The 14,677-nt window shown below is 38.7% G+C and overlaps 1 protein-coding gene across 9 annotated transcripts in view; it reads left to right on the plus strand.

Annotated features, from left to right (window-relative positions):
* Nucleotides 1-14,677, plus strand: part of MAP4 (microtubule associated protein 4) — a 176,989-nt gene that overhangs the window by 105,894 nt on the left and 56,418 nt on the right. For all 9 annotated transcript variants that reach the window (XM_045778482.2, XM_045778481.2, XM_045778484.2 and 6 more), the window contains one exon: nucleotides 8,650-8,772. In XM_045778482.2, coding sequence (XP_045634438.2) covers nucleotides 8,650-8,772 — 123 coding nt within the window. The remainder of the gene's footprint in view (nucleotides 1-8,649; nucleotides 8,773-14,677) is intronic.

The raw sequence follows: 14,677 nt of genomic DNA on the forward strand, positions 1-14,677 counted from the left end.
AAAGGCACAGGGGTAGCAGAAGCAGGGGCTTCAGCAGGGGTCATGAGGGGACTAGCCTGCCCAGAGGAGTGGGGCATAACCCTGCTGTGGGTTCATTTCAGTGGATAAAGAAGAGTCTTAGATTAGTATCCAACATTTGCATTAATTTTCTACAAGAAGCATTTGTCATTTTTGAAGCCCTAAACAAATTGCCTTTATGAGCGTTGAAATAGTAGATGGTAGGTACACCTCCTCTAAACAGGAAGCAGTTCAAAGGTGGAAGTTCTAGTACTGTACTATAGAATATAAAATTATTGATAGCATGTTTTTTTATTATTGTAATTCTAGAACTGAACAAATATCCTTAGAGGTCATTACTGAAACGAAGAGAGACAAAAACGCTGTCCCAAATTTATACATTTAAGCTTTTGGTCGGAGAAGAGTCAGGAATTCAAATATTTCAGTTGGTGCCCAACCCTTTGTTTGCTTGCTTACTTGTTTGTTCTGTCTTCCTCCCTCCCTCCTTCCCTTTCTGTTGTTTAAACTCTGCTACAGATTGATTAAAATATTTAATAATAAATAAAGGGGGAAGAAAAATGATTCTGGAAGGTAACTAAGGACCAGGTTTTGAGACTGCTGCTTATAGTACTGTTGAGTCAGTTACAGATCGATTCTTAACTTCAGCCTCAGAGCATCAGAAAACTATTTTCTCCTGCCATTTTCTGGTTAATTTCTCTTTAATAATCCAGAACGGAGCTGTGTTGTTACATTTGTGCTTTTGTGATTTGAGACGTGAGATAAGTCAATCCATAAAAATTTGTTATTTATATTTTTATTAATTTTAAGAAGTGTTTATGCAAGTATTTGCCACCTCTTTCTCTTCCCTCCTTCATATGCCACTTGTGAACCTTCCCAAGGACACTGTGGTTTGTTTTTTGATTTATAATAGTCGTTCTGGCTTAACAAATGTTCAGGTACTTCATTTATCTAATAACTTCTGAATACTTATGTGTAAGTTATATTTTACTAGGTTTTTGAGAGATATAAAGATGAGTGGATAAGTCAGAGGTCTCAATTTAATTTTAGAATTAAAATGCATTTTAAAAATTGTGTGTCACAACCTCACAACCTTTTTTTTTTTTAAACTCTAGGTTGGTGGTCTGTGGCTCTAAAAGTCTCAAGGTCACACCCAGAGTTAAGTAGCAGAGCCAGGGTTTGAACCTTAAAAGAACTAGGGACTGTACATTTATATATTTGTTGGCTGCCTACAGCTAGATTTTTTTTAAAACATATAAGGCTTTTAGAATCATACTTGGCCCATAAGTCTCTCTTTTGCTTTTCTCTCCTCCCCTTGTTCTCTCTTTCTCTGCTTCACTCACTCACACTCTGCCTTTCTCCCTCTCTCCTGCTCTTTATTGTCCCCTTCTGTTCTCCCCTGCCCTCTCTTTGGCTTCATTCTCAGGCAGACTCTTTCAAGGTGGGAAAGAGGGCCACTGACAGCCTAAGTGTATCATTATGGCTCAAGATCCAAAATGTCAGAATGTCTGTATATCAAATTTCTCCAAAGGACTTCTGGCCCGGTTGAATCACAGTTGAACTCCTTCGGTCAGGAAAGCAAAAACACGGTGATTGACCTCTGCACCAGGAGCGCCTGGGAGGGAATAGGGCTGTTCCCCTTTGGAAGGGATGCAGGCAGACAAATCTTGGGGTCTGCTTTTTTTGGCCTTTGACATCCTAGCTATTCTCTAGTGGCCCTCTGTGAAGAACTGCTGTCCTCTGTAAGCTTTTTCCATTCAAATTGGTGTGCTCCTTATTTTCCCATTCTTTGTTTGTTTTTTAAAGATTTTTTTAAATTTATTCATTTGACAGAGATAGAGACAACCAGCGAGAGAGGGAACACAAGCAGGGGGAGTGGGAGAGGGAGAAGCAGGCCTCCAGCGGAGGAGCCTGACGTGGGGCTCGATCCCAGAACTCCGGGATCACGCCCTGAGCCAAAGGCAGGATCACACCCTGAGCCTCAGCTTAACAACTGAGCCACCCAGGTGCCCCTTATTTTCCCATTCTTAACCACGACCTCAACTTGTGGTATATTTGGCTGTGCTGAATACTTTCCCCACTTCTCCAGCACTGCGTAAAAACAGGTATGTGGTCTATACAAAATTGTCTCTATATGTCTGCTGAAATAGTGAAGAATACATATTAGGTATTACAGAAAATTAAACCCACAACTAAGCCAATTTGACTGCAGTCAGCTCTGCAGAACTTCCATGTGTTGAAATGCTGTTTAAAGTTAGTTCTCTTGGGGCACCCCCGGGTGGCTCAGTTGATTAAATGTCCAGCTCTTGATTTTGGCTCAGGTCATGATCTCAGGGTCCTGGGATCGAGCCCGGCATGGAGCTCTGCAATGGACATGGAACCTGCATAAGATTCTCTGTCCCCAGAGCACCTGGGTGGCACATTTGGTTAAGTGTTGGACTCTTGGTTTCAGCTGGGGTTTTGATCTTAGGGTCATGATCTCAGGGTCATGAGATCAGGCCTTACATCGAGCCCGGCATAGTGTTCTACACTCCATGGGAAGTCTGCTTAAGACTTTCTCTCCCTCTGCCCCTCCCCTCCGCATACGAGCTCTCTTTATCTCTCTTTAAAATAAATCTTAAAAAAAAAGAAAAAAAAAAAAGATTCTCCCTCCTCCTCTTCACCTATTCACCCCTGCTTGCACATAAATTCACTCTCTCCCTCAAAAATTAAAAAGATAAGAAAATAAAAAATAAAGTTGGCTCTTTTAAAGCTAATGGAGGGACAGAAAAAAGAAAGCATAGTGGGGGAGAGACCAAAAGGAGGAGGAGGTGCTTGGAGAAACGGAGGTGATCATTCCAACCTCTGGAGGTGCTTAGACATGAATTTACAGGACCCCATTACAGGGTATTGACATCTCTGCTGGTAGTAGCCTCCGTATCTGAACTGTATTGCTAAGTTTTTCTCTTCTCCCTGGCTCCAAGTTGTACCTTAGCCAGAGGCATTTACTTTTGTACTTGTGTCATTTAGTGAGAGTTGACCTAGGGAATAGCCATGTGTGGACTATCTCTATATCATCCATTGTAAACTGTCACTGATGCGAGACGATTAGGACGATCAGTTTCTATCTTAAAAAGACAGTTGTTAAAAACATTGCTTAAATTTTGGAAAGAGTACATCTTCTTTTGAAGAATTTGTGTGTTTCCTTTTCTTACAACTTATGGCAGACGTTTCTTAATTGTGTGCAGGTCAGTGCCCATAATAACCTCCAGAGAGAAACTACTCCTGCTAGAGGCTCTGGTTAACACACAGAACCCCGGAAGGGTTTGCCATTGATGATGTTAACTGTCCTGCCTTCCAGCAGATAAGTTTCTTAGGGATTTGGTGTTTTACTTATGTAAGAAGAGTTTTAGTTACAAAATGATAATTAAATATCTTAATTAAAATTAGAGTATATTATTCACCTTCCATTCTTGTAGACATGGAAGATAAACTCACAGATTTATGAGGCTTAAGTAAAAATGTTTATAGAAAAAAAATCTTCCGATATCCAAGATCCTCTCAGGAGATGTTCCTGAAGGAGCATTTTAGAAAATGCAAATCGAGGATAAATGATTTTGTTTTATTCTTCTTCTCTCCTTTCCCCCCAAACCACTTCATGTAGGTGAAATGAGATTTAAGTGGTTCTATGAAACATGAAAATAAAGGGCCACATTGAAGGGGAGCATTTTTTTTTAAAAGATTTTATTTATTTATTTATTTGACAGGATAGAGACAGCCAGCGAGAGAGGGAACACAAGGAGGGGGAGTGGGAGAGGAAGAAGCAGGCTCCTAGCTGAGGAGCCTGATGTGGGGCTGGATCCCATAACGCCGGGATCACGCCCTGAGCTGAAGGCAGACGCTTAACCGCTGTACCACCCAGGCGCCCCGAAGGGGAGCATTTGCACCTAGAGGCAGCCTGATGAGTCGGCTGCTAACAAGAGGAGTCCTGTCACTTCACTCCCACTTTGCCTTGAGGTTAGCAGTTGGTGTATTAGCCGTAGAACTTTTTATAAGTACCCTGTGGCGCAGCCTTCTCCTTCTCCCAGCCACATCTTCTTTAGGTCCTCATCTGTTTTCCAGAAGGAAGATAGTAGGGAAGCTTTAAACTTTGGTACTGTGGCTATTCAGCCTTTCAGAACTTCTTTCTCATTTAACTTTCGTGCCCTTCTCAACCAAAGTTCCTTCTCCTAACGAGGAAGTATATGCTAAAGTCACCCTAATCCATTTTGAGAATATTTTTATCACCCTCAGAGTTCCCTGGGCCCACTGATGCTAGTTCCCATTCCTGCTTACAGTCTAGGTAACCACTGTTCTACTTTCTGTCTTTATAGTTTTATCTTTTCTAGAAAATTCATGTAAACAGAATTATACGTAGATAGTCTTTTCTGTCTTGCTTTTCTCACATACCGTAATGCTTTTTAAGGCTCATCTGTATTGTAGTGATTATCAGCAGTTCATTCCCCATTCCACTCGATTTTGCTTCGTGTGCATTATTATGCATAAACTATATTTTGTTTAGCCATTCACCAGCTGATGCACATTGGGTTTCTAATTTTTAGCTGTTATGAATAATGCAGCTGTGAATATTAAGATATTCGTTTTTGTATAGATATGTGTTTTGATTTCTCTTGGGTAGATACCTGAGATTGAAATTGCTGAGTCAGACATGTTTAACATTTTAAGAAACTGTCAGAGTCTAGAAATAAACTCTTACATCTTTGAGCAAGGGTGCCAAGATAAATCAGTGAGGGAAGAATACAGTAGCATCCCCTTATCCGCGATTTTGCTTTCCATGGTTTCAATTACTTGTGGTTAACTGCGGTATGAAAGCAGATAGTCCTCTTTCTGACGTAACAGGTCAGTAGTAGCCTAACACTACATCACAAAGCCTGCGTCATTCACCTCACTTCATCGCGATCATGTAGGCATTTTACCATCTCACATCATCACAAGAAGGGTGAATATAGTACAATAAGATATTTTGATAGACCACATTCACATAAACTTTTATTTACAGTATATTGTAATTGTTCTATTTTATTATTGTTAATCTCTTGCTGTGTCTAATTTATAAATTAAACTTTATCATAGATATGTGTGAATAGGAAAAAGCATAGCGTATGTAGGGTTCAGTACTGTCTGTAGTTTCAGGTGTCCCTGGGGCAGGAGGGTGTCTTGAAACGTATCCAAGGGGGGGTTACTATAGTCTTTTCAACAAATGGGGCTGGGAAACTGGAGATATCTATTTGCAAAAGAATGAAGTCAGGACCTCCTACCTAATATCACATAAAAAAATAAAATGGATCACATATCTAAATATAAGAGGTAAAAGGAAAAGTCTCCTAGAAGAAAACATGGGCATAGATTGTTACGAACCTGGATCAGCCAGTAACGGTTTCTTAGGGCTCCAAAGCACAAGTGACAAAAGAAAAGCAGATAAATTAGACTTTATCAGAGGGCGTGGCTGGCTCAGTCAGAGGAGTATGTGGCTCTTGGTCTCGGAGTTGTAAGTTTGAGTACTACATTGGGTGTAGAGATGACTTAAAAATAAAATCTTAAAAAAAATTGGACTTTATCAAAATTAAAAATTTTTTGTGCTCCAAGGACATCATCAAGAAAATGAATCTTGGATGGATCTAGAGGGTAGAATGCTAAGTGCAATAAATATGTCAGAGGAAGACAAATAAGATATGATTTCACTCATACGTGGAATTTAAGAAACAAAACAAATGGACAAAGATAAAAAGAAGCACATCCGTAAATACAGAGAACAGACTGGTGCTTGCCAGAGGAAAGGTGGGTTGGGGGGATGGGTGAAATAGGTAAGGTGATGAGCACTGAGTAATGTATGGAATTGTTGAATCATTACATTGTACTCCTGAAACTAATACAACTGTATGTTAACTGTGCTTGAATTAAAAAAAGAAAGTGAATCTTATATCTCAATAATTTCAAAAACCCCAATGGCTCAATTAAAAAATTGAATAGACTTTTTTTTTTTTAAGCAAGATTTGTTTATTATATAGAGAGAGTATGAGCGGGACAGGCAGAGGGAGAGGGAGAGAATCCCAAGCGGACTGTGCACTGCGCATGGAGCCAGACTCAGGGCTCGATCTCACGACCCAAGCCATACTAAGAATTGGGTGCTTAACTGACTGCACCACCCAGGTGCTCCTTGAATAGAAATTTCTTAAAAAAAAAAAAAAAATGCAAATGACTGATAAGCAATGAAAATTGCAAATGACTGATAAGCAATGAAAATATGCAGAACAGTACTAGTCATTAGGGAAATGCAAATTAAAACCACAGTGGGATAGACTTCACACTCACATCTGGCATAGCTAAAATAAAAAAGATCAACAAGTGTTGGTGAAGACGTGGAGAAACAAACTCATACATTGTTGGTTGGGATTGTAAAATGGTGTAAGCGCTTTGCAAAAACAGTTTGGCAGTTCCTCAAAATGTTAAACGTAAGAGTTGCTATATGACCTAGAAATTCTATTAGGCATATACCCAGTAGAATTGGAAACATATGCCCACATGAAAACCTATACTTAATGTTCATAGCAACATTATTTACAGTAGCCAAAAATGGAAACAATCAGATGTTAGTAGATGATATCCATACAGTGGAATATTATTTGGCCTTACAAAGCTGTGAAATTCTGACACATGGCACATGGACAATCCTTGGAAATACTGCTAAGTGAAATAAACCAGTCATAAAAGGCCACATATCATATGATGACATTTATATGATGTATCTAGAATAGGCAAATCCACAGAAACGGAAAGGAGGTTAGTAATTGTTAGGGGCTGGTGGGAAAGGGAAATGGGTATAGGATTTGGAATAATAAAAATTTTCTGAAGTTGGTGGTGGTTGTATAACTCAGCGAATGTACTAAAACCCGCTGGACTCTACACTCATTTAAGGGTAGATTTATATCTCAATTACACTGTTCATAAAAAAAAGAAAAGGAAACCATCAAACTAATTTTTAAAGTCCATCCAGGAATGAAAGAAATTTCCTTTTTCTCTACATCTTCACAAACTCCTGGCGTCTCATAGTGATTTCAATTTGCATTTCGCTAACGACTAATGATGATGAGCTTCTTTTCATGTGCATATTATCCATTTGTATATTTTCTTTGATGAAAAGGTCAGTTGAAATCTTTTGTGCAATTAAAGTTGAGTTGCTTCTCTTATAATTGTGTTGTAAGAGGTTTTTTCCAAGACTTAATTTTTTATTATTAGACTCAACAAAGAATAACATTTTAATAAATATGATCAGAACAAACAAAATGTAAGGGAAATAAGATTAAAACTTTATACATTGTCGCAAGTATAAACAAAACTAAGCAAAAAGACTGAAGTAGCTATTTCCCCCTATTAAATGCTTAAACACGGTTTTGGACACACAGTATGTACCAATATTTAAGTTACTTATAAATATTAAGTTTTTAATGTGATAAGTGAACTTGTTTCTTGTAAAACTTACCTAATGTAGACCATAAGTATAATTATGTTGTAAGAGATTTTGATCTCTTCAGCATACAGGTCCTTTATTAGATTTGTCATTTGCAAATATTTTCTCCCGGTCTGTGGCTTCTCTTTTCATTTTCTTAATGGTATCTTTGAAAACCAAAAGTTTTAAATTTCAATGATGTCCAGTTCGTCAGCTTTTTTCTTTTATGGATCCTGCCCTTGACAACATATCTAAGAAATCTTTGCCTAGTCCAGGGTCACAGCGATTTTTTTTTCTCCTATGTTTTCTTCTACAAGTTCTTTTAGTTTCACCTGTTTACATTTTGGTTCTTAATCTATTTGGAGTTAGATTTTGCACGTGGTATGAGGTAAGTGACCAGTTGTTTCTGTATCATTGGTTGAAAAAATGATCCTTTCCCCATTGAATTACCTTGGCACCTCTGTTAAAAACCAGTTATCCACGACTTATGCAGTCTTCTTTCTGAATTCTCTTCTGCTCCATTTATCTAATGTGTGGTCTATACCACACTGACTTGGTTATTGTACATTTGTAGTAACTTTTGAAATCAAGTAATTTAAATCCTCCAGTGTGCTTTTCTTCAAAACTGCTTTGGCTATTCTGTGATTTTTACATTTCCATATAAGTTATGGAATGAGCTTGTTGACACCTTCAAAAAATTCCTCTGGGTCTTTTCATTGTAATTGCCTTGAATCTATTGTCAGTTTGAGAATCGCCATCTTAACAATATTCAGTCTTCTGTTAATGAGTAGTATATCTCCCCATTTATTTAGATCTGACATTTTAAAAAATGTTGGTGACTTGAAATGATTGCTGTTGACAATTTTGTCAGATTTTATACTTGTTCTTGTGTGGGTAAAAATCACTAACCTTTTCACATACCATAACCAGAAGATAATCCTGCAGTGTTTTTAACCTTATAACACACTATGCTTCCAGTATTTTGATTATGTTTTTCTGCCTTAAAATTTTTAAAACATTTCTTGAAAGGCACTAGGGTAGATAGATTTTGTCATATTGTACTAATTGTGATACTAGTAGAAACTCAATTCTAGTGAAGGAGAAGACAGTAATACCTTGTAACTTTTATTTCGTGTTTCTGTTTGAAGGTTCTCCAACTCCATTCCTTGAAGAGAAAATGGCCTACCAGGGATATCAGAATATCCAGAGCTGGCCAGAAAATACAAACTTTTGCTTTGAACCAGAACAGTTGGTGAATCCTACCCAGACTGGTAAGTGCAGGTTTGCTCAGTGTGAGTGATGACATAAACATGAAAAATTTGTAGCCACCACTCAGCTAAAACTTTTTAGCCTACACATAGCTCGAAAAGCACAACCAGAGTGTAGCCCTTTACCCTGAACATTATTAGTTGACCCTCTTCTCCCGATCCCTCCTTCTGAGGCGCATGCCCTTCCAGATCTCCCTTTCGAAGACTGTTTTGAGTAACTTAACTGAAATTCATATTCATTGAAGACCAAATGGTCAGTAGTACCTTAGAACCTTAATTCTTGGGGTGCCTGGGTGGCTCAGTCAGTTAAGTGTCTGCCTTCGGCTCAGGTCACGATCCCAGGGTCCTAGGATCAAGCCCCACATCGGGTTTCCTGCTCAGCGAGAGTCTGCTTCTCCCTCTCCCTCTGCTCCTCCACGCCTTCCCCACTCATGCTTCCCTCTCTCTCTCAAATAAATAAATAAAATCTTAAAAAAAAAGCAGATTTTTAGTATATTCACATATATATATACAGCTATCACCAGAATCAACTTTAGAACATTTTTATTACCTCAGAAACAAACCCTGTATTCTTTAGATACCACTCCCTATCTCCTTATCCACCCCAGCCCTAAGCAACCACTAGTCTACTTTCTGTCTCTCTCAATTTACCTGTTCTGGACATTTTATATAAATGAAATCATGTGTGGTCTTTCGTGACTGGCTTTTTCACTTAGAAAGTTTTCAAGGATCATGCATTTTGTGGCAGAGATCAGTACTTCATTCTTTCAGAGGAACTCATAATATTCCATTGTGTGGATATACCACATTTTGTTTATCTGTTCATCAGTTGATAAATGTGTAAGTTGTTTGTGTGTTTTTTTGTTTGTTTTGTTTTTTACTTTTGTTGGTAATGCTGTTTTAAACACTCATGTACATGGGGCGCCTGGGTGGCTCAGTCGGTTAAGCGTCTGCCTTCAGCTTGGGTCATGGTCCTGGGGTCCTGGGATCCAGCCCCATGCTGGGCTTTTTGCTCAGCAGGGAGTCTGCTCCTCCCTCTCCCTCTGCCTCTGCCTTTCCCTGCCTACTTGTGCTCTATCAAATAAATAAATAAAATCTTTAAATAAAATAAACACTCATGTACAGGTTTTTGTGTAGACATTTATTTTCATTTCCCTTGGGTTTATACCTAGATTGGTATTGTTGATCATTTGATAACTCAATGTTTAATCGTTTGAGTACATGCCCAACTATTTTCCAAAGCAACTGTACCATTATATATTCCCACCGGTAGTGGATTAGGTTTCCAATTCCTCCACATCCTTGAAAGTCCTTGTTTTCCCTTTTGAAAAATTACACCTAACCTAATTGGTATTGAAGTGATATCTTGTTACGATTTTTATTTGCATTTTCCTGTTGGCTAATGATGTTGATTATTTTTTATTTTTTCATATGTTTATTGGCTATTTGTATATCGTCCTTAGAGAAATGTGTATTTAGATCCTTTATCCCAATTTTAATTGGTGCGTCTTTTTTGTTGTCCTGTAAGAGTTCTTTATATACTAGACCCTTATCAGATTTATGATTCGCAAATATTTTCTCCCATTTTGTGAGTTGTCTTCTAATTTTCTTGATAGTGCCCTTTGATGCGTTAAAGTTTTTGATTTTGATGAAGTCCAGTTTATCTAGTTTTTCTTTTGTTGCTCATGCTTTGGTGTCATAACTAAGACTCCACTGCCAAATATGAAGTCATGAACATTTATTCTTATGTTTTCTTTTTCTTTTTCTTTTTTAAGATTTTATTTATTTGTTAGAGAACAAGCACTGGGAATGGCAGACAGAGGGAGAAGCAGGCTCCCTGCTGAGCAAGGAGCCTGATGCGGGACTTGATCCCAGGACCCTGGGGTCATGACCTTAGCCGAAGGCAGATGCTTAACCATCTGAGCCACCCAGGCATTCCTATCCTTATGTTTTCTTCTAAAAATTTTATAATTTCAGCTCTTGTATTAAGGTCTTTGATCCATTTTAAGTTGACTTGTGTGTATGGTGAGAGGTAGAGAGATCCAAATTCATTATTTTGCATGTTGATACCAAGTTGTCCAAGGTGTATTTTTTTGATAATTTTCCCCATTTCGTGATCTTGGCATCCTTGCTGAAATCTGTTGGCCAGAGATACATAGTCTTGTTTATCAACTCTTGATTATTTTCCATTGGATCTGTATGTCTGTCCTAATGCCAGTACTATACTGTCATGATTATTGTAGCTTTGTGGTAAGTTTTGAAATTAGGAGGGGTGAGCTTTCCATACTTTTTGGGGGTGTTTTTTTGTTTTGTTTTGATTTTTTAATGATTGTTTTAGCTACTCTGGCTGGGTCTTTTGTGATTCCATATGAATTTTAGAATCAGCTTGTCAATTTCTATAAAGAAATCAGCTGGGATTCTGATAGGAGTTGCATTGAATCTATAGATAAAGTTGAGGAGTTTTGCCATCTTTACAATACTGTCTTTGAATCCATAAACATGGGATGTTTTTCCCTTTATATCTTTTTTCTTTCAACAATATTTTTGTAGTTTTCAGAGTATAAATTCTGTACTTCCGTTTGTAAAATTTATTCCTACTATTTTATTCTTTTTGATGCTATGAATGGAAGGGTATAGATATACAATTGATTTTTGTATATTGATCTTGTATCTTCCAACCTTGCTGAACTCACTAGTTCTAGTAGTTTTTTAGTGGATTCCTTAGGATTTCCCACATGTAAGATCCCGTCATTTACAAATGTAGTTTTATTTATTTATTTATTTATTTATTTATTTATTTATTTATTTAGATTTTATTTATTTATTTGACAGACATAGAGACAGCCAGTGAGAGAGGGAACACAAGCAGGGGGAGTGGGAGAGGAAGAAGCAGGCTCATAGCAGAGGAGCCTGATGTGGGGCTCGATCCCATAACGCCGGGATCACGCCCTGAGCCGAAGGCAGATGCTTAACCGCTGTGCCACCCAGGCGCCCCTACAAATGTAGTTTTAGTTCCTCATTTCCAGTCTTGATGCCTTTTCTTTTTCTTGCCTGTTTCTTCTGGCTAGAACCTTCAGTACAGTGATGAACTAGAAGTGGTGAGAGCAGACATCCTGCTTCTGTTACTTTCTTGGAGGGAAAGCATCCAGTCTTTGGCCATTAAGTATGGCGTCAGCAGAGGGTGTTTTGTAGATGCCGTTTATCAGATTGAGGAAAGTACCTTCTATTCCTAATTTGTCAAGTACTTGATTTATCATGAAAGGGTGTTGGATTTTGTCAGGTGGTTTTTCTGCATCTATTGAAATGATCATGTGGTTTTATTTTTTATTCTACTGATATGTATGTATTACATTGGTTACCAATCTTGCATTCCTGGGATAAATCCCATTTGGTCATAGTGTATATAATTTGTGTTATTTTCTGGCACATTCATAAACATATTTGTTGAAGAGTTTGGCATCCATATTTAGAGGAGATGCTGATCTGTAGTTTCCTTTTGATGTCTTTATCTGGTTTTGGTATCAGAGTAATATCAGGGTAATACCATTCTATGGTAATACCAACCCGAGAATGAGTTAGGAAGTGTTCTCCCTGCTTCAGATTTTTCTGGAAGAGTTTATGAAGAATTAGTTTTAATTCTTCTTTAAATGTTTAGTAGAGTTCATCAGCGAAGCCATCGTAGCCAGAGATTTTTTTTGTGAGTAGTTTTTAATTACTAATTTAAGTGTGGAAGAAGAGGAACCAGCAAGGGTAACATTAAAAGAATGACCAGTTTTGAGGTTGGAGAAAACTCAGAAGAGTATAATGTCTTGAAAGCCAAGTGTGGTAGTCAACCCCCAAGATGGTTCCAATGAGCCCCACCTCCTGGTATTCACACTTTGTGTAGTAACCTCCTGCATAGTACCAGGCTTGGTCTGTGTGACCAATAGAATAGATGGCAGAAATAATGGTATGTCATTTCTAAGATTAGGTTATAAAAGACACTGTGGCTTCCATCTTGGTTGTTCTCAGTTTACTCACCCTGGGGATAGGCAGCTGCTATGGAGAGGCCCACGTAGGGGAGAAACAGGGGCCTCCAGTCAGTAGCCATGTAAGTAAGCCATTGGGTAGGCAGGTTCTCCAGCCCCTGTCAAGTCTTCTGATGATCACAGCCTTGGCCAGTGCCTTGACTACAACCTTGCGAGACACCCTAATCAGTGGAGGTGGGGAAAATAGATTCTGGGGGACATTTTGAAGGTCAGATCAGCTGGATTTTCTTATGATTGGGAATGGTATATGAAAGAGAAAAGTCAAGGACGACTCCAGTGGTTTTGACCAAAAAGATAGAATGCCATTAGAAATGGGAAGATTATATGAGGGGTGGTTTGGGAAGCATGTTGCATTTTTGCTTTATTTTATACATTAAGAATTGGCAATTTGATACGAAAGTCAAGAAATAAGGAGTGAGGTCTAGGTGGCTGGAGGTACAGATTTGAGTGTTATTAACTTATAGACAGAATTTTAAACTATGAGATTAGATGAGATCACTAAGGGGGGAATGTAGATAGAGAAAAGATTTTCATCCCTTTAACCACTTAGTCCTTCAATTCTCCGCTTAAATATTTATCAGGTGAAGATCTTTGACTTGAACTAAAATATCCCTCTGTTAAATGTCCTCAGCCCTGACCTTCCTTATGTATCTCTGGGTTTTTAGAGCACACAGACTCTGCCGTATTAGAGGCACCTAGAAAAAAGTAATAAATGATAGAAGTTTGTAGAAACCATTAATTTTTACATGCAAGTTAGCAAGTCTCCCATCCTAATGTGCAAACCATACAGCAGTTATTCTCCTTGATGGTTTAGGCATTCTGTTTTCCTTCAGTGGAAGCGAGAGAAGCAGAGCAAGCAGCAGCCACCCCAAACCAAGTGATGCCGGGGAGAACGAATGGTTATAATCTCTCTCATACTCCAGCTCCCCTTCTGTTCCGGAGAAGCAGCTTTGGGGCCTCCTCCGTCCCCAACAGTTTCTCCTTTTGCCTTCTGCTTGTTCATACCTCCCAGTGTCACCGTCTCCCCTGATCTTGACATCCCTTACTAGAAGCTGCCTCAGAGCCCCAGGAATGAACATTCTCCCAAAGCCTAGGTTTTTAAGCATCTGCCCCTGACAAGTGAAGCACCTTAAAGGAATGAGTCACTAGCATCTACCAGGGAACTAGTTAGAAATGCAGATGCTTAGGGCCTAGCAATCAGTGTTTCTTTAAGCCTGCAGGGTAATTGAGATGTGTGCTAATTTTGGGAAGGCCTTCTTAGAAGCAGAATTCTTTTTTTTCCTCTGATAAGGAATTTATTATAGGACTGGCATATTTTATGTTACAGGCAGGGAATAAACGTACTATTAGCCCCCTTTCTAGTACCTAGAATAAAACCATGCAGATCACAAATCTCCCTGTCTAGAATATCAGAAAGATTAATTCAGAAATCATTTAGTCCATTTCTCTAAGTTCTGTTGACCATGGCATGCTTAATATTTCATTTCTGCATCAGGGCAGAAATGTCTTATGAATATTTCATAACTAAAGATCAAAAAGAAAGGAAGCAACTTTAAATAAATTTGGAAATAGTATCCACAGTTAAAGGCTGATTATCCTTTCCTTGAATTGGAATACAGGCTGATTTGTCTGCTCAGGGATGGAAGTAGACGTGCTAGTAGCAGTGAGCACACAGGGCAATTTTTATTTAAATTCTAGTTAGTTAAGGGCGACTGGGTGACTCAGTCAGTTAAGTGTCTGCCTTCAGCTCAGGTCATGATCCCAGGGTCCTGGGATGGAGCCCTGCGTTGGCTCAGGCTCAGGCTCTCTGCTCAGTGGGGAGTCTGCTTCTCCCTCTGCCCCTCCCCCTGGCTTGTACTCTCTCTCTCTCTCTCTCTCAA

Source organism: Ursus americanus, chromosome 14 (assembly GCF_024610735.1).
Source record: "Ursus americanus isolate L20-20 chromosome 14, mUrsAme1.1.p, whole genome shotgun sequence".
Classification (NCBI taxonomy): domain Eukaryota; kingdom Metazoa; phylum Chordata; class Mammalia; order Carnivora; family Ursidae; genus Ursus; species Ursus americanus.